Raw genomic sequence first — 18,877 nt, forward strand, 5'->3', positions numbered from 1 at the left:
TAGCTTGACACTGAGGAGTAATTATGCTGTCTGAGGCAGGACAGCACCCTGCCATAGCACAACTTCTCATTTCCTTCCTTCTCTGACAGCTGATCAATAACTGTGGTCATCTCCACTTTCTCTGATGAAACTTTCTTCTAGCTGGCCATCTATTCAAAGTGGGAGATTCTTCTTCTCCTTATTGCTTTAGGTCTGTGGTTAGTATGCATCTTTTATGCTTAACATCAAAGGGTCAAGCAATCTCACTTTCTGCTTTTTGTATGCACTCTTGTAGACACAGACTAATATTTTCCATAACTTTTCCTGACATATGGTGAATTAAAATTAGGCTGACAGTGTAATTTAAAAAGTAGAATTGTTTTTTTTTTGTCTGTGTAGCCTCAGGCAAAAGTAATTTCATTGTACTTAGGAAAGAAAAGGCCTTGCTTTCCATGATTAATATCAAAAATTTAGAACCACCAATGAGGGCAGAGATCCAGCATCTGAAATCAATGATTGTTACTACGGTAACAGAAGCTTGTGCTCAGTTTTACAATAAACAATGATATGATTGAGGCAAAAACACACAAGCAATTTGTTTAGCAATAATTGATTTAATACAAAACTTTTTTGGTGGGATTTATGATCCATCTCATTTTTAACTTGACAGATTATTTGTATTATATAAAACAAACTGGTATAAAATATGTTTAATTTTTATCAGATGTAATAAAGTATTGTCCCATATTTTATAAAAGGATATATAATTATATACAATATTATTCTGATGTTGTGTATCATGAGTGACAATATATTGGAGAATAAGTTTTAAACAATGTATTACATTTTTCATATGTGAACTTTGTTTAGCTTTTGTTTCATACATTTGATAGATTCATATTAATTATGCCTATGGTTCATATTTAATGATTTAGATCAGTGGAGATCTTGTTTAGTTTCCAGTATGTAGATGGTACAACAGGACATCTAAGGACAGATAACACCCATGGCAAGACATACACTGAGTTTTATAAATAACATTTTACATGGTAAAGTACAGCTATTTCCTTTTATTAATATCCATCCATTCTGTTTCCATCTGCTTATCCTGGACAGGGTCCTACCCATATTATGACCATGATTTTCATATCATGTAATTCTGAATGCTGAAAAATCGCTTTAAATAATTACATAATTTGATCAGACAAATAACAAGATTAGTAGTTGTACTTTTCACTGGATGTAATGAGAATTCGTTTGGAAAATGTATATAGCTATGAAACGCTTATTATTCCGTTTCAGAACTTCATGATAAAAGTCTTTCCTTAGAGAAAAAACATCACTGTTCTCAGCCCTAAATAGAGGAGTCTGTGAAGCATTTCCTAACAACCCTTTAAAAGGCCGCAAATCTGCCCCCCCAGTCCAATACGCTCAGAGAAGTGAAACGTGTGAATCTTGGAAGCACTGATAGCTGTTGGCAAAGTGGCTTTGAGCTACATCTGGCATACGTGGGATATCTGTATAGAGATGAAGCCTGATCATTTCCCGGTGTGTTTCAGGGAGGTGTGCATTCGTCAGGATGGAAGGGTCCACCTTACCGTGGTGTACTTCGGCAAGGATCAAGTGAGCGAGGTGAAGGGAATCCTGGAAAACACATCCAAGTAAGAGATCCATCTCTAAAGAATCCGACTGTGCTGGTGCTTCCAGGTGGAGAAGCTCGGGGGGGGCGTCATGGCATGTGTCAGCTTCTGGCTTCTAACCTCAAAGTTTGGTTCTGCTTCAGAGTGAAAATTCATTCCAATACCAGACATATTACTATTCCAGGCATAGACTTAAACCGAGAAAAAGAGTGATGTATCATTCTGACATTTGAAAATACCAGTTCCCTTAAACAATGCAAGCCTTTGCAGTGGGCAGTGTCCATTCACCTGCATCAGTGTTGAAAATTAAACTGCTTTTTAATCTGGGCCAGACTCATTGAGGAGGGCAAGAGGGCTCAGGCTTTCTTAAAGACTGTTGTTGTGTAGCTAAGTGTCCTTCGCAGTTCACTCTTGTTAGAATGATTTCTGCTTTCTGTGCCTATCTGGTGAATTTAAGACTGCAGCCTGTACCTAGAGATAACTCCCACTGGAATCAGTAAGAATATAACAACATCACTGTTGATAGATTTATCTCTGCTGTTCAGTATCTTTTCAGAATCTCTGCTGTTCTGATCGTTTTCCAAGAATATTCAGTGTATTACTCAGTGTAGTACTCACTACTCACTCTTACTCCGTGTACAAGTACCTTGTTCAGATGAGCTGTTCTGAAGCACTTTAGGGTTCAGTATTATGGGTCCATAAAACAGGCACACAGTGCTTGCTGCTAGGGGCAGCCAGAAGGATTGCAGCAAGAATATTCATGGGGTCAGATATTCCATTTATTTGTATTTAAGAGCTGATTAAGCTAATGGAGTTTTCCATTCAGAGCAATATTAAAAGAATGCTGCTTTTGTTTTCTTCTGAGTATTTCAGCTTACATTTTTTTTGTCTGTTGTTTACATCGCAGTGCTAATCGACGTAACTAAATGCTGTAACTATGTGCCGGTGCCCAGGCTGATTTTATTGAGACTGAGGCAGATGCTTGTGCTGCAGCCTGCTGAGACGCCCATGCAACTTAACCAATCCCCCCCCCCCCCCATACAAACGCCCTCCCTTATACTGGAATGATGCCAGTTGCTGTGTCCTACCACTGCAGAACGCCTCGGCAGTTGCTTTTAGGGATTCATTTAAGTGGCCATTCAAAGCACCTTAATCAGGATTTATGCAAAATCATGCACTGTATTACAATTATTCAAAATGCAATTACCCTAAAACCCAGTTCGGAATAACACGCAGCCCTCGCTGATGTTGACGGCACTGCGTAAACAGTGAGTAATAGTCTGACACAGTCATACCGTGGGCTGCGTTTTCTGAATTTACAGAGAGATTCTTTCAACTTGTTTTTCCATTTTACTGCATTTATCCTTTCATACTATTCAGTCACTTACCAGAAATACCACAGTATACAGTCTCAGTCTAGAAATATTACAGCATTTGTTTCTAATGGTAGTGCACAGAATCTCAGTAGCTACATATAATGGAAAACAGCATAATTTAAGCAGTGCAAATGTACATTATTACTGGTGCTTTCAGGTCAAGGATTAAGCCTGCATTCTTTCCAAACACTGAATAAAGTTCAATTGGTGTTGATGAATTGTATAAACCTCTTACCAGACACAAGGACTGAAAGTGATTTTATTACAACCCTCAGGATGAGGCGAGCAGGCAATCCAGGTTATCTGGCTTAAAAAAGCCAGCTTAAACTTTGCTAACAAGCACCCTTTTCTCTCTAATGTGCAGCAAGGCTGCCTTTTACTCATTTACAGCGACTTACATGTATGTGGAGAGTCTCTTTCCTGACTTATGCTGTATACATGTAAAGCTGATGCCTGGGTAAATTATACTGACAGCTGAAGGATATTGAATTGTGGGGACTCTTACTGGGCAATGGTACAATTGTGCATCCATACTAAAAGAATGCAAAGCATAGTCTCCTTTACAGAGGACTTTAAATATCTAAGAAGCACTACTGAAGCAGAAATTTACATGCAGACCAAACAGTGTGATTGACGTTTAAGGGCGCACTTAAATTGGCTCACATTTTAAATGGGCATTTGCTTAATGCTATACAAATGTCATGTTTCTTCTGTTCTCCAAAAAGCTACTGGTTTCCTGGAAGTTACTGGTTACTGGTTTCTTGGATTAACACTGCTTCAGACCCCAAACCTCTCCTCAGGGGAACTGCAGCCATTCTGTGTATTCGTGTTCATTTAATGAGGTAATTAACTTCATGAGATACTGATTAGCCAGATCAGAGGTGCTGGTGGTCGGGTTAAACAAATCCATGAATGTATTGGATGGTAACTGGAAATACTGGGATGACTTGAGGAATGGCTGTGTGGGCACAGTTTTGACTGACATAAAACTGTAGTTTTACACCAACATAAATTTTTATGAAAATGAACCGTGTCTTTTTGCTTTGCGGTTATGGCTGTCAAAGTTCTCTGTTTACCAAAACACAGCTTTTCTTTTAATAATAAATGGGGGAAAAAAACATTCTAGCAGCTGCATAAAAAGGCCTCGTGTCCGGGCTGTCATCACACTCGGGTCTGTGTTTACAGGAATGTTCACTCCAAGGGACCCATTCATCTCCATTTCTGCTGCTAGGACCAATTTTGGGGAAAATTTATAGTTTATTAACATGCTCTTTTGTATATAAATTGCTAAAGTCCTCATTTCTTTAATTGAGGCAACGGACTGAACTGAATTGGAAGTATTATTTACTGCTTTAAAGAATTTGCTTTTCAGCTCTTTTTTTTACGTTGCCTTTGACTTATTCCCTGTGGCTACATTCACCACATGTTTTCCTTTTCTTACGACCTCAGGAATATGCTCTTTCCTTCCCCTTCCCAGTCTCTCTTTTTACTTAAGCCTTATCATTTCCCTAACAGGTTATGAGCTAAGATGATATCGGTAGAGAAAATACTTCCAGCATAATAGGATGACTCTCACTTATACTGTTCTGGAAGTGTCAGTGATATACTTTACTGTATACAAGCACTTAATTCTGTTAATGAGTATTTGCTATCTATGTATTTTGTTCTAAGAAGTTTCCAAATATTTTCAACATTTGTTAAAATCACAGTCCAATTTGGATTGTGTTTCCATTGCCTGTATTGCCTCTGTTGAGTGACTGTTTGCCCCTGTGTACTATGAGGATGAATAGATTCGCTGATAATGGATCCTGAAGGCTCCCATGGGAGGATGGTATTTCTCTGTGTTGGCTCCGCCCTCTCTGTGCTGGCTCCGGCCCTCTCTGTGTTGGCTCCACCCTCTCTATGTTTGCTCCGCCCTCTCTGTGCTGGCTCCGGCCCTCTCTGTGTTGGCTCCACCCTCTCTGTGTTGGCTCCGCCCTCTCTGTGCTGTCTCTGGCCCTCTCTGTGCTGGGTCCGGCCCTCTGTTCTTCATGATGGAGTCTCACATTTCGAGACCTGCATCTGCAGTGAGCATGAAAGGCGGATGAGTTTAATCGCCGTCCAACTGGCAGCGCAAAGCGATCGTGTTCAGGGGTCATGCTGCAGGGAGTGGAGATAGCGAAGCATGCAGCAGTCGTTTGCTTTTGCCTGGCTGCACCTGCTGCTATAGTGCAGGTTGCACACTGACTACACCTCAGTTAATTAACCTTTCCAACTCCTACACACTGGCAAGATCAAATTCCTCCAAATCCCTCAGTTACTTCTGGGCAATTATATTGTTTTCTGTTTTTGTATAACATTCTTAGCTTGCAGAGCTTGCAGTGCTTGTGTGAATGTGTGTGCCGAGTTTTGCAAGGGTGTGACTGAGTCCGTCCTATCTCTGTTAAAAACCTCAAGGCCACAGTTATCTGTTGCATCTTTTACAGCGTTAAAGGCACATCGTACATATTTTCATCAGATCACACCCGACCGCCATGTAATCTACCATATTAGTCAGTTGTGATTATTAAGCATACATTGTGAAAAAATAAGTGAAGAATAAAATAATAATAAAAATTATTTATAGTAAAGATACAGCCACTTCTGTATTGAAGTCCATCTATAGACATTACATTATTCAAAATCATGCAATAAATATATCAGGACTTACGGAAAATTGGGGCAGAACTTTCAGAGCCTAACCGATCCATTAACTGTTATGTTCAAAATTCTTGTAATATTAAGCATTAAAAAGCTGCTTTGGCCTCATATTTAACACGTCGTTCACTCATGTTTACACCAAAGCAGTACATTTTCTTGAAATGACGATATGCCGTGAACCACTGTGTGGTGGTTGACATTTTCAAAGATCATCATCTCTGTTTTGAAGAAAATACATAAAATAGTGCAATTTGTAAGTGAAACGTTAAACACAGTAGCCCTGTGGGCTTACAGGTATATGGAAAAATGGAAAATATATAGAAATATTGGTATATTTATCATCAGAATAGTGGTGTTCAGCGCAGTGAAAATCAGGCAAATAAACCTTTAAAATATCTGTTGCCTTCAATTACTTTAATGTTCAGACTGTCTTTCTTTTCACAGCTTTGGTATTTTTAAACAACTGATTGCCATTATATTCCTGTCCCTTGGTAATGAAAAATGTCAGACATTTAAATTGTTCAACGTCACAAGAATAATACTAAGTTTGAGGTGCCTCCAACCATGAAATACTATAAAAAGTAAATAAAATGTATATTAACAAACAGACTTTTTAGGTTTTCATCATGACAAGACTTACATAAAATATAATTTGAATCACAGTTTTAAAGTTTTGAATAGGAAAACCCTTCCCTTCAATTCAGTAAACTACAACTTGGATGTGGCGCATTTCATGCTGATGTCTGTATGGCTGGATTCTAGGTTCCGTCTTTGGATTCATATGCATAGAACTAAATTCTAGTTCTGATTCGCAGCCCTGGCTTTGCTCTCCAGTGCCACCAAGAATATGGTGTTAGTGCCTGACAAGAGTTCTGAATAACACCCATGGGGGGCGGGTTCAGATATGATAGCTGTGGTGTCATTGTCTGCTGCTCCTCACAAGGCAGGATCTGTCTGTTTCTCAGTCTCTCTCTCCCTGCAGTTCTCCACAACTGAGCAGGGAAAAAAGTGACCAGCAACATCAAAGCCTTGGTCTTTGATCTCATGGCTGATCTCATCTCGGTTTTAGCATAAAATTGTGTGGGAAAGAGGTCAGACCAGGTGTCTGTCCTGCCGCTTTGTTCCAGGATGGCTGCAGTACAGCATGATGTCCAGATTCCTTGCAGCAGGTCACGACACAGTAATTACAGTGCATATAATGTAATAATAAAGTGCTGAAGTAGGCAGGTCCAAAGGCCCGTGAATGCTGGGTTTGGTCTCAAGACACTGACATTCTCACATCATGCCTTTGAATGGGCCTTTTCCAGATCATTGCACTTGCATCCAGGTTGCACTTGTATTTTCGCTATGTTTGATTTCTAGTTTAAGATACGGGGAAAGCTTCTGATAACCTACCACATAATCTGAAGTAGGCTTGCTGTTAACACCTTTGTAAAAACCTTAATGCAGGTTCAGCTTCCCTGTCTTGTCTGTGATCATGTGACAGTCCCCAGGAACACTGGCACTGTAACTGTAGATTTTTTTTTTTTTTTAAAAAGTGTGTGATTGAGTATATTTGATATTAAAGGAGCATGTTCAGTATTATGCATAAGAGCTGCCTATCATTAGTTTAAATTTGTAATCAGCAATTAGTTTGAAGAGATTTTTAAAATAAGCTTTGTTAGCCACCTTAAAATGTTTAAAGCAAGGAAATTTTGCCTGAAAGTTCCTAAAATATGGATTCCAGCTTCAAGTGTTGACTCTCATCTCTACAAATTAATGAATAAATTAATAATTAAAAAAAAAAACAGAAAACTGTCTATGCACACGACATGCGTACCCAAACAACACAGGCCAGTCTCGGTAGCTATTTCACCTGACCGTGTGGGAACTTTAAGGAACTTTAAACACGAGTCTGGTGTAGCTCATTAACTCATTCCTTTGCAAATAGCTGTCATAAGGGCCCCTTCTCAGCATGGCCTCTCGCTTTGATCTGCGTGCTACGCTACGCCTAGGCAGCACCGCGGCATGAACCATAACTGCAGAGTGCCAGATGGTGAACCAGGCCGCACCATGTGTCCTGTAACTCGTACAGCTCTCTAAGGCTTAACGTTACGGGCTAAAAGAAACAAACAAACATAGTGCATGTTTGAATATAACATACCAGTAAGATCATTTGTGAAGGTCAATTTATGTGGAATGTTTTAGCGGGAAACATACTATGGAAAACAACATTCAATATGGAATGTGAGCATTTTCTTATCAGACATCCTGCCACGTGAAAACAGACTCGACATCATCGAGGGTCACTTCATTAAATGAGCAGTGTTTTGTTGCACATCTCATGAGTGATCTCAGATGTACAGTATCTGTCAGTTCATCTAACTCCATCCCCTCTAAAAACGTGTCTGTTATAATGATGCCTCTTCCCCTCTTATGTAGGATAGTTGTCCAAATCATTCTCTCACCTTCAACACCTAGTTGTTGATGAACACTTTTTGTTCATTATAGTTAGACTGAGTCATAGACATCCAGGCTCTGAATTTCAGAAAAAATGCAAGACACTTAATACAGGTTTTTTTTTCTATTCCTTCTGTAATAGAAGCTGAGTGCTATTTAATTGAGGGGCAAAAGATTAAATTTTTTTAATTGATTCCTTTTTCTTAAGTGAATTTTCCATGTTGGAACGTGAAGGATGTATGTAACTTGATTTATTGTGTGTGCATTGAGTGCTGTTCATTGGTCCAACGGACACCGACACCACCCATGAGAAATGACTCCACATTAAAGTTACACTCACACTATATATTGCAGCTTACTCAGTCAGTAAGGCTAGGTGATGAATTTATTTGTTCTATATACCATGAATATGAGTGAGTCTTTGACATGCTGATGGTTAACCGCTCATCAGAATAATTTCACAATTTGCAAATGATGAATGAATGATATTACCGAATGGCTGAAATATCTCCACTCTGCCATCTCCAGATTCCAATGCCCGGATGTCCTTTCTCTCCGCATCATGTGTCTATTTAAGTAATTTGGACTCATTAGTTTAACTCATTTTGGAGGAGAGATTAAAGTTACCTGTCAGTGCTGCTCCGTTAATGTCTCTCTTGTACAAAAGGAAGCCTCTCAGTTTCGCTGTCCTTTGCACGCTTATAACTCAGTACTTTGATATTCCTCCAGTGCTGCAATGCAGGCATACATGATGACGAACAGAGATTGCCGATTCTGCAATACACCTAATCATTATGAAGCGTTGCAGCTCAGGAGACCAGATAATAGGAAGATTACCAAAAAAAAAAAAATTACAAAAATAATAAAACAAGATATTAATAGCTCAAAGCACCATTTTGCCATGGAAAGAAATAATTGCAGTGAAAATGCTGAGTGTATGAATGCATTTTTATTTTTGCTATTCCTAGGTGCTGTTTTATATTTTCACATGGTAGTATCAATACAGCCAGTTATTCACTTTGTAACTGTTCTAAATGTAAATGTAACTTACAGTTTTTTATTTTGAGATCTTTCTTTGTCTTGTTTATCAAAGTGCATAAAATACAATTCTAATTATAATAGGATCATTTGCCTGAAATATTAACCAGTTGAAACATCAGAAATGTTATGTAACATTTTAATAATGTAATTTGAAAGGACAGATAGATAAAATGCTTTCTGTCCTAAACAGGGAGATCAATTTCAGGAACTTCACGCTGATCCAGCTGAATGAGGAGTTTTCTCGAGGACGTGGCTTGGATGTTGGCGCTCGGGCATGGAAGGGGAATAACATCCTCCTGTTCTTCTGTGATGTGGACATTTATTTCACGTCAGACTTCCTCAATTCCTGTAGGCTGAACGCGCAACCCGGTGAGGGTCATAGTCACTCAGTCATCCTGATGTAAAAAAAAAAATCATATTAAATCAGGGGTGGGCAATCTTTTCCGCAAAGGGCCGGTGTGTATGCAGGTGTGAGGACTCTTCAGCCAATCAGTCCTCTAATTAGTGAGCTAATTAGGGAGTTGCAGTGAAAACCTGCACACACAGCGGCCCTTTGCGGGTAAGATTGCCCACCCCTGTATTAAATGGATGTAGGCTGTTTAGTCAGTTAATCTCAGATAGTCATTTCATTCAGAATATTGCAAAATACTGTCTGTCAAGTCTGTGGCAGCTACTCAGTTAGGATTTGATGTTAAAATGTTTGATGTTTGATCTTCTCTCCCCTGTTCTCAGGGAAAAAGGTTTTCTATCCAATTCTATTCAGCCAGTACAATCCAGGACTCATTTATGGGCATCATGATAATGTTCCACCTATAGAACAACAGCTGGTAATGTATAACTTCACATTGTTGATTTTAGATAATGCTTATATATTGGTGTAGCGGTCTGTCAATAAAAGGCGTTTATCCAAAGGGCTCCCCTTCGTATGTAAATTCATTTCAGCCCTTTATGAAAAAATCATCTGTATTCCTAGACAGTACATTTTTTAAATTCTGCACTGTGACTCTTGGTATATTTTAATCTTTGTTTATCCATCCATCTTCAAGCCGTTTATCGTAATCGCTGTCACGGGGTTTTTATCTTTATTTTATCAGGTAATAAAAAAGGACACCGGATTCTGGAGAGATTTCGGATTCGGAATGACTTGCCAGTATAGGTCAGATTTCATCAATATAGGTCAGTATATTGATTTGCGTCATCTGCTCTTGAAATCCTGCCCCCTTCCTGTCTTCACCTCATTATGACATTCGAAGGTGGATCCATGTGACTATGGTTCCCGGCACAAAACCAAATACATAATGTAGCTGCTTGGGGGTATATATGACCACCTACCAGATTTGAAAATCGTGCACTAATACTCACTAACTTCATTTGGGAAGAGTTCCATGGTCTTCCTCTGTTCATTATGATTCCCAATAATACAGCTATAAATGATTGCAGGTGAAGCACGTAAACAGATGGTCTCTGCCTTGCAGATAAGAATAAATGAAATAACAAATAAAACAGTAAAGACACATAAACATACAAATAGAATTACAGGCAGTCCCCATATATCCATTCCTTAAGTCTGTCTTTGAGTTTTATTTGTAGGTCGGAACAATAAAAATACAGATAATTACTGACGTTTCCCTGCTTACGATGTTCCCAGTTATGACATTTATGATGCGTAAATGTTTTTCATTTTTAGTACCTTATTCAATAACTTACATGAGATATTCGAGACTTTTCACAAATTAGGCTTTGCATTGATGATTCTGCCCTACTGTAGGCTAATGTAAGTGTTTTAAGCATGTTTAAGGTAGGCTAGGCTATGCTGTTTCTTAGGTGTGCAGTATTAACACACATTAAGATATTTTGATGTTAGGATAGGTTAGTCAGAACATAACCTCATCGTAACCTGGGGAGAGGCTGCATACATTAATAATAAAAGTAACTCGAGCTGACAAACCCCTGAAGTCACACGATATTTTCACAAAGTAGTGCATGTCTCCATTATTACAAACCATTGTATTTAATTTGAATTTTTAATATAATAGGCTTTCTGGCTGTCTGTTCATAAGTACAAGTTGTTTATAAGTCAGACATTCTTAACCCAAGATATGCTTGTAAAGTACGCTTACTTTCATTTTTCTGAATATAATTATTTTGCCCTGAGCTTTTTTTTAGCACTATGAATTAGCAACTCACACACAGATTAATTCTACACAGAACACCATGCTGCTTTCTCACTCTTAATTGAAACTCAGTAAAGAAGATTTGTAAACATCTGCAATCGTTGTCTCATTAAATAAATATTTGGAGAAGATTATGTCTCATTAAATGTATGGAGACATTTCACTGTTTTTAAATATTTTTTTAGTCTATATTTATGAAACCTGAGTCTGAAGACGAGGTCAAGTGATAACCTCTTCATTCATGTATTATCATTATTATCAGCCATGCGTCGTTCTTTGCTTTTTGTTCTCTGTCTTCTTTTTTATTAATTTTACCTCATTTGAAGTCCCAAAATGCCAATCAAATTCCCATAATGCCTTTCTGTCACTGTATGGCATGGATCCGTTCAGCATCCCAAAAGACGCGTGAGGCATGCCTCTCTTATCTCAGCAGGCCTATCAATGTTGCCTGTGTCTTTTCTCTTGACAGGTGGTTTTGACGTGGATATCAAGGGCTGGGGTGGCGAGGACGTGCACCTGTACAGGAAGTACCTGCACAGTAACCTGCTGGTGGTGCGTGCCCCCTCACGCAGCCTCTTCCACCTGTGGCACGAGAAGCGCTGCGAAGACGAGCTGCCGCCCGAGCAGTACAAGATGTGCATGCAGTCGAAGGCCATGAACGAGGCCTCCCACAGCCAGCTGGGCATGCTGTTCTTCCGCCACGAGATCGAGGCTCACCTGCGCAAGCAGAAGCACAGAGCTGCCGGCAAGAAGCCGTGACAGGCCAGGGCGCATGGGCACCAAGGAGCGGCAGAAGAGGGCAGGTGAAATGGTGGAGCAGGCAGAAGAGGGCTGGTGAAATGGTGGAGCAGGCAGAAGAGGGCAGGTGAAATGGAGGAGCAGGCAGAGATTCTCATTTTTTTATCCCAGCCCTTGTTCTTGCCATGGATCTTTCAATTATGAGACTGCAGCTTTATTAAATTTTAGAAGATGCCTGATGGCTGACTTGACAGATGGCTGAAGATAATAACTTCCTATGCTGATATGAAGCCTCGGAGTTAAAGCCGTTATTTTAAGTTGACTTTCAAGGCACAAATTATCAGGGATCCCAATCATCTCTCTTCCATTCATAATTTCTTGCTAGTTTGTCCTATTTATTGATAATTGTATGCAGTTTATATTCCCTTCACAGTGGAGGGTGTTACATATGCAGTTTGCCAAGAAGCAATTAGCACAACAATCCACGTCGTCTTTTTACCCAAATGCCATTATGAACCGAGGGATATCTCACTAGGATCATTTTTCATTCACTGCATTGCCTGGATATTGCGGCTTTCCTTAATGGTTAATGGGGGTCCTCATAAAGTCAAATGGAATTAAATTGTCTTTTTGGCTCCTTCAGATATATGCTTTTTATAATTCTAATATTCTTCTTTGTTTATATTTCCGTCAAACGAAATGTCAACATCCTATACGTATCTTCCAGAAAAGCGGTTGATGTACTGACTGATTTATCGCTGGTCATTTGAGCTGTTCCTGAGATTTTTGGTACAGGGTCCTTGCCAGAAATGTTGGACTTCCTGCCAGAACGTCACCTTGGGCCCTCCCCCAATTTCACTTACAGTTTTACATATTTCAGGGCCCCTGTAAAATGCTGGGCCCCAATCGGCCAGGATATCCATGTCTGTCCAGCACTCCTGCTTTGGCATGACTGCAGTGTGCTGCTTACTCAAACACACGATGGCTGCAGCAATCGCAATGGATGAGAGTGGCTATTTGGAACCTTCCATAAGTGTGACCATAAGACATAAATCCTTAAGGACAGTATTTTTCTATGTTTTCTACGAAGTTTTTTGTATTGCAAATATTCTTTACACCTTTGTGTATTTTCATGATGAATGTACAAAAAAATCAAGCAACTGGAATTATTTTAGTTGGAAAGTTGCTCTGAGCCTCGTCCTTGATATGTTTTTCCTTAATAATTTTGCAGTAATTAACTGCGGGCGAAGTCCCACTTGAAAGTTCCAGCTTTCAGAAGTGACTGATGTGAATATTAATGGATATTATGTGTAAGAGGCCAAAAAGAATCTACATTTTTCAGACATACTATTTTTTAAGTAAAGATTAGATTACATATATAAATGGCTGGGCAGGTGAGGCTACAGCATATTTATCTCTTTATTGGAAAAAAAACAGACCCTTTTCTTCTTTGAAAAGACATATTTGAAATTCATAAATATACATGAAATGACATAATCTTAGCAAGTCTGTTCCATTAGGTTTGTGTTCACTTGTAGTTCATTTTGAGTTGGAGTCTTTAATGTTTCATGTGTCAGGTTTGTTATTTATTCGCTGTTTTTGGCTGCCCGCTTCTGTGAGCTGTATTGTTTTTCGTTTGAAATGCCATTTGAGTAATGGATAGCAATTGGTCATCAGTTGCCGTTCCATTCCTCATTGCTGTGAAGTCAACTGTCACAAATAAGTTCACGTTCCGTGCTTTCATAAGATAATCATAGACCATTTGTAATGCTGTTAAACACGACTTTTCCAAAATCTTGGATGCACCAGTTGTGGCATTAATCCCTATATTTTTTTCAGATTTGCAATTTTATTTTTATTTATTTTGATTATATTAACTGAAATGAGTATAGTATTAAGCTTAAAAATCACAATAACCTGACATTTTTTTATTATTAAATATATATTAAAGTAATGTGCTGAAATATGACCATTTACTGTTGTTTTTATATTTTGGAAGAATGTTTTTGCTATTGGTCACTCAAATGTTTTACTTCATAATATCAGAAATGACCGACAAAACTGAGAAATGGCATGTACAATTAAATTATAAAACAATCGGAAATAAGTTATATTAAAACTATAAGTGCTCAAGATGGCTGTTGAAAATAAAATGTAAGGGAAATTGTTTTGAATTGAACTGAAGTACAGTTACAGTTATAAAGTGTGGGATAAACACTAAAAGAAAATGAGGACACAAGTATCATCAGTAAAAATTTGGATTTTCACTTCAGTTATTATATATATATTATATTATATTTGCTTAAATGTTGTAACACAGAATGTGAGAGATACCTTGGACTATTATTAGTGTCATCCGACAGGTTTAAATATGAAATACAGTAGGTTTTAAAAGCTTTAAAAGATTTAAGATTTAAAAGCTGTTAAACACTGGAAGTTTGGGCCACCTAGTGGCCATGTCTTATAGGTGCACTTTTCAAGTGTTCAGTTTATTGGATCACAGGTCACATAAGCTCAACGTTTGTCATTTCACAGCACCTGCAGGATCAGATCTGGACCTGTTTGTATGTACTGTGCGTGTCAATCATCTATTTCTTTTGATCCAGTCAGGGTCCTGAAAGTCTGCTTTTCACATTAATTTATCCAGTCCATGTCGATATAAATAATAAATCATGATGCTTATATAATAATAATATATAAATATAATAATAAAACTGCAGTTAACGATCACTCATAAATACCATAAGTACATTTTTGTTTGAAATATTGACATATATGATTTAGTAACTCTTCAAAATATATTCCAGCTCATCACCGTGACGCGAGTTTAAAGAGTTTTTTTAATTTTGCATTTATTCACCAAGGCTTGTACCACCCATGCCTTGCAACAAACAGCCTTGTTGCCATGATGACGTCCAACAAAATCATATTACTCACATTAAAATTCAGAGCATTTAGAGGAATTTTTCTTCTGTACATCAGGATTTGGTGAAGTTCAAAAATGGCAATGAAAACCATTTCACAGGGGTTACACTTTCTAGCCTGTTTTGATTAATGTTCTATGGTAGAAATTTGGGGTTATGGTCATTAAAACCTAGGCCTTCATGCCGCCGTATGTTATGAACCCCTGTCTAGGGGTTTAGGGAGTAACAAAATGAGTGTGTGGGTTAAAGAGAAAGGATGGCATACATAAGAGATAACAATCAGCTGTGTATTTACAAGGACCGACAGCACCAACAGTGTATGTATAAAGCTTGGGAAGTGACCCAGGCCAAAACAAAACGGATAAACAAACAGAACAACCTAATGGAATGATTACAAACTAACTTCCCTGTACAAACAAAAAGAAATAAAAGGCAATCTCTTACTCTAACTCCCTAACCAAACACACACAAACAGTTCAAAAGAAAAACAGCAGTCATTCCTTACGATATACACGCAATATACAAAGGCATCCAAGGTGTCAGAACCGAGAGTCAGGCTGAATCATAGTCAATATACGCAAGCAAAGAAGTTGGTAGTCAGGAAAGCATGTGCAACGAACTAGTGCCAGTAACCAAGGTTAAAACAAGGAGCAAAAAACCAGGAACAAACAAAAATCATAGACGAATGAGCAAAATCAAAACAACTGCAAAGCACAAAGGTTGAGAGAGAGAGAGTCCTATTCTTGCTTCACAGGTCCTTTTCATGTTGGAGGCCGAAAGTGACAACGTCCAATCAGGAGAGCCGGGGCAGAGCCTCGGGCATAGCCGTTGAAACTCAGGGTGGGTTGATTGATGTTTGACAAAACTGAAAAGAAACGTCTGTCCCCAAAAATCTTCCGGTACGTAACAACGTTAAAATTTACGGCATGTAACACCGCTAAACCTTATGGCACACAACAAAAACTTACGGCACATAAGACATAACAAATACATGTGCTGTATATACCACTGAGCTCATATCTTTCTGAAAATGCATAATATGTCCTCCATTCCAGCTCAGTCTTATTCTGTTAGATTTGCCATGTGTCCACACAAAGTAACTGTCATGCCTGGAATACAGAGAAGACAGAGAACATGAACGCTGGAGATGGGGTGTTTTATTAAGGAAATCGGGCAACCAGAGAGAAAATCAAAAAGCGAATGACATAGCCAGGGTCATGGTGCAGGGGGTGGGGGGGTGGGGGTTGTAATCCAGGGAAGTCAGCCCTACCGGTATGCAAGGAGACAAGGAGGAGGAGCATAGTGCAGAACAGGTGGGAGAGCAGGGCAGGATCAGGCAGGGCAGGATGGTCAGGGCAGGTGAGACAGGCAGGGCAAGCAAGGAAGAATGATAGATAGCGTTAATGAAATGCTTGGCGCGGCACATTGAAGCTACAATACTTCACACTGATTCTGGAAACACATCTGAGTTTTATCAGCTGGAAGCAGTGATGAGATCCAGGTGCACCACCCCGCTGGATATGACAGGCCCCCTCTGAAGGCCACCTCCTGGAGGCTGGGAGGAATGTCTGTGAGGCCCCCGTAGTCAGGGAGTGGGCTTCGAAGGGTGCTCATGATGGAAAGTGGAAATAAGGGACGGATCGAGGACGTCCCTCGCCAAAACTCAGGACTGCTTCCAGGTACTCCATCACCATCTGGAGTCAAGAGGGGCATGATTCCCTGTTTGAGCCCATTGGTAATATGGGTGTTCATTGCTTCCTCCTCCAATCTGGACAACAAGTATAAGCTCCCCTCTGGATGAGGGGGGGGCACCTTCCAGCAAAGCAATTGTTGGATCGGTGTGGGAGTAAACCAAAAGCCATAACTTACTGAATGCATCGTTGTAATGATCCCAGGTACTCCTCAATGTCAGTTCTAGCTTGATACTTTTCATAGAGGAGACATGACAAGGAAATGTTAAACACCAGGAGTAGTAAGTCGGAGACCAGGAAATGAATTCACCTGTCGAGCAGATTATGTGCAGGTTATGGTGACCCAAATTGAGGGGATCTATAGTAGAATCAAGAACAGCTGAATGTCTTCCTTATGGAGAATTCCGGTCTGCAGAGCGAGCGATGCATGATTTCCCCTGTGTCCAGGGGCTCACCACCGACCCCATGCACCAATAACGGAGAGGGTACAGCTTCAAGAGGGAGATAAGCTGTTTAGCAAACTTTGTATAAATAAAGCTTCCCAAAGCACCCAAATCAAAAGTACCTCTACAGTATTCCCGAAATATGACACAATGACAGGGATCACAAATTATTACGGGGTGATTTCTAAAAAGATGGACAGTCCTACCTGGATGTAGTTATCATGGCGAGGAGGTTGAATTGTTCAAAGTATGGCAAGTTTTTCCCCAGTATAGACACAAATACTGAGAATATCTCCTCTTTGTTTACTGCTATGGGGGAAGCTCTGCCTAACTGCATAGGTCATTCATGCAGTGATCCCAAGCTCCAGGCTCTTTCCTGTCTACTGTGGTGGCAATGACGATCTTGAATCTTGTTATCCAAGGTTATGGACAAGGGGACATAATCTTAAAAGAGGAAGTTCTCACCATGAGTTCAGTGCTTGCCAATACAAGAACTTCAGGCATTTATCTGGCCAGGTCAATCCAGCAGCAGCTTTGCGGAACTCCAAGGAGGAGTCTGTGGTAGTTCAGGAACTCTGTCGTAAATCACACAGCTGATCTCCAAAACTCCGGCCCACAGCTGGATGGTCAAACGCTTGGAGTGTTGAGCGAAAGGTTGTTTGCTGAGTTCAGGAGTGAAACAGGCAGGGCAGACGAAACAGGCAGGGCAGACAAAAGAGGCAGGGCAGATGAAACAGGCAGGGCAGGCAAGGCAAGCAATGAAGAACGATAGACAGAGTTAATGAAATGTTCAGCACGGCAAACTGAAAGCACAGCAGTTTGTACCAATTGTGCAAATGCATCAGAGATTTATCAGTGAAGCGGTGACGTCATCGCGACTCCCCTGGTCAAGGTGCTGGGTGTGACAGAAACAAACATTTCTATGATGATAATTAGGGTTTATGGTCATCCAATTCTTAATGCATATGGTAATAACCAATAGGCCTATGTTTTTCTCATGAGTTTGCCTTTTCTTTAAATTTTATTTTAATCATTTTACTTTAATAACAATTTATTAAGAACAAGTATTCACTCTGCGTAGTACTGACAATAAAGTACCTTATTTTTTATCATCTATGAAAATTAAAGAAACAACAAAGGCTTAATTTGTCCAGCAAGTTGGCCTAATTACTTATTATCTGAAAATAATCCTCCACATAACGATCTTATTTCACATTACTGTTTTCCTAAAAAACCTTTGGTGTAACACAATCTTAACATTTAATTTAAATAATTGAGCCAGTCAGCAATTTATTAAATCTTATTTTGGAACTGAGCTAGAGCAAAAACTGGCATATATGGCAATAGCGGAGCCAGAAATGATTGCGTGGGTTGAACGGCAGAAAAACAAGTGGGCCAGTCCCATAACAAATCACTTGGCAACAAAATCACAGCTACAAATTCAGCTACATATTTTTGAATCAGTTTCAAAAATGACCCATGGCAATATTAAGAACGAATGGAAAGAAAAATCTATTTGCCTCTCAACAGCATATTTCCTTCGATTGATCTAACCATGCACAGACATACACACATACCTGTCAGACATAATCGCTTTATCGCACTGTATCGCTCGCTGTGAAAGCTTAATAGTGGTTCAAAGACTAGAATGATTAGAAGTAATCCATCCATCCATTTTCCAAACCGCTTATCCTACTGGGTCGTGGGGGGTCCGGAGCCTATCCCGGAAGGGATGGCACACTCACACACCATT

General features: G+C 39.5%; 1 protein-coding gene across 3 annotated transcripts in view; it reads left to right on the top strand.

The window, feature by feature from the left end:
- Positions 1–14,030, top strand: part of csgalnact1a (chondroitin sulfate N-acetylgalactosaminyltransferase 1a) — a 45,578-nt gene extending 31,548 nt beyond the window's left edge. For all 3 annotated transcript variants that reach the window (XM_049018829.1, XM_049018827.1, XM_049018830.1), the window contains exons 4-8: positions 1,539–1,640; positions 9,345–9,523; positions 9,887–9,981; positions 10,249–10,330; positions 11,798–14,030. In XM_049018829.1, the coding sequence (XP_048874786.1) occupies positions 1,539–1,640; positions 9,345–9,523; positions 9,887–9,981; positions 10,249–10,330; positions 11,798–12,087 (748 nt within the window). In that variant the 3' untranslated portion in view covers positions 12,088–14,030. The remainder of the gene's footprint in view (positions 1–1,538; positions 1,641–9,344; positions 9,524–9,886; positions 9,982–10,248; positions 10,331–11,797) is intronic.
- Positions 14,031–18,877: the final 4,847 nt, after the last annotated feature.

Source organism: Brienomyrus brachyistius, chromosome 7, assembly GCF_023856365.1.
Source record: "Brienomyrus brachyistius isolate T26 chromosome 7, BBRACH_0.4, whole genome shotgun sequence".
In the NCBI taxonomy this organism is placed as follows: domain Eukaryota; kingdom Metazoa; phylum Chordata; class Actinopteri; order Osteoglossiformes; family Mormyridae; genus Brienomyrus; species Brienomyrus brachyistius.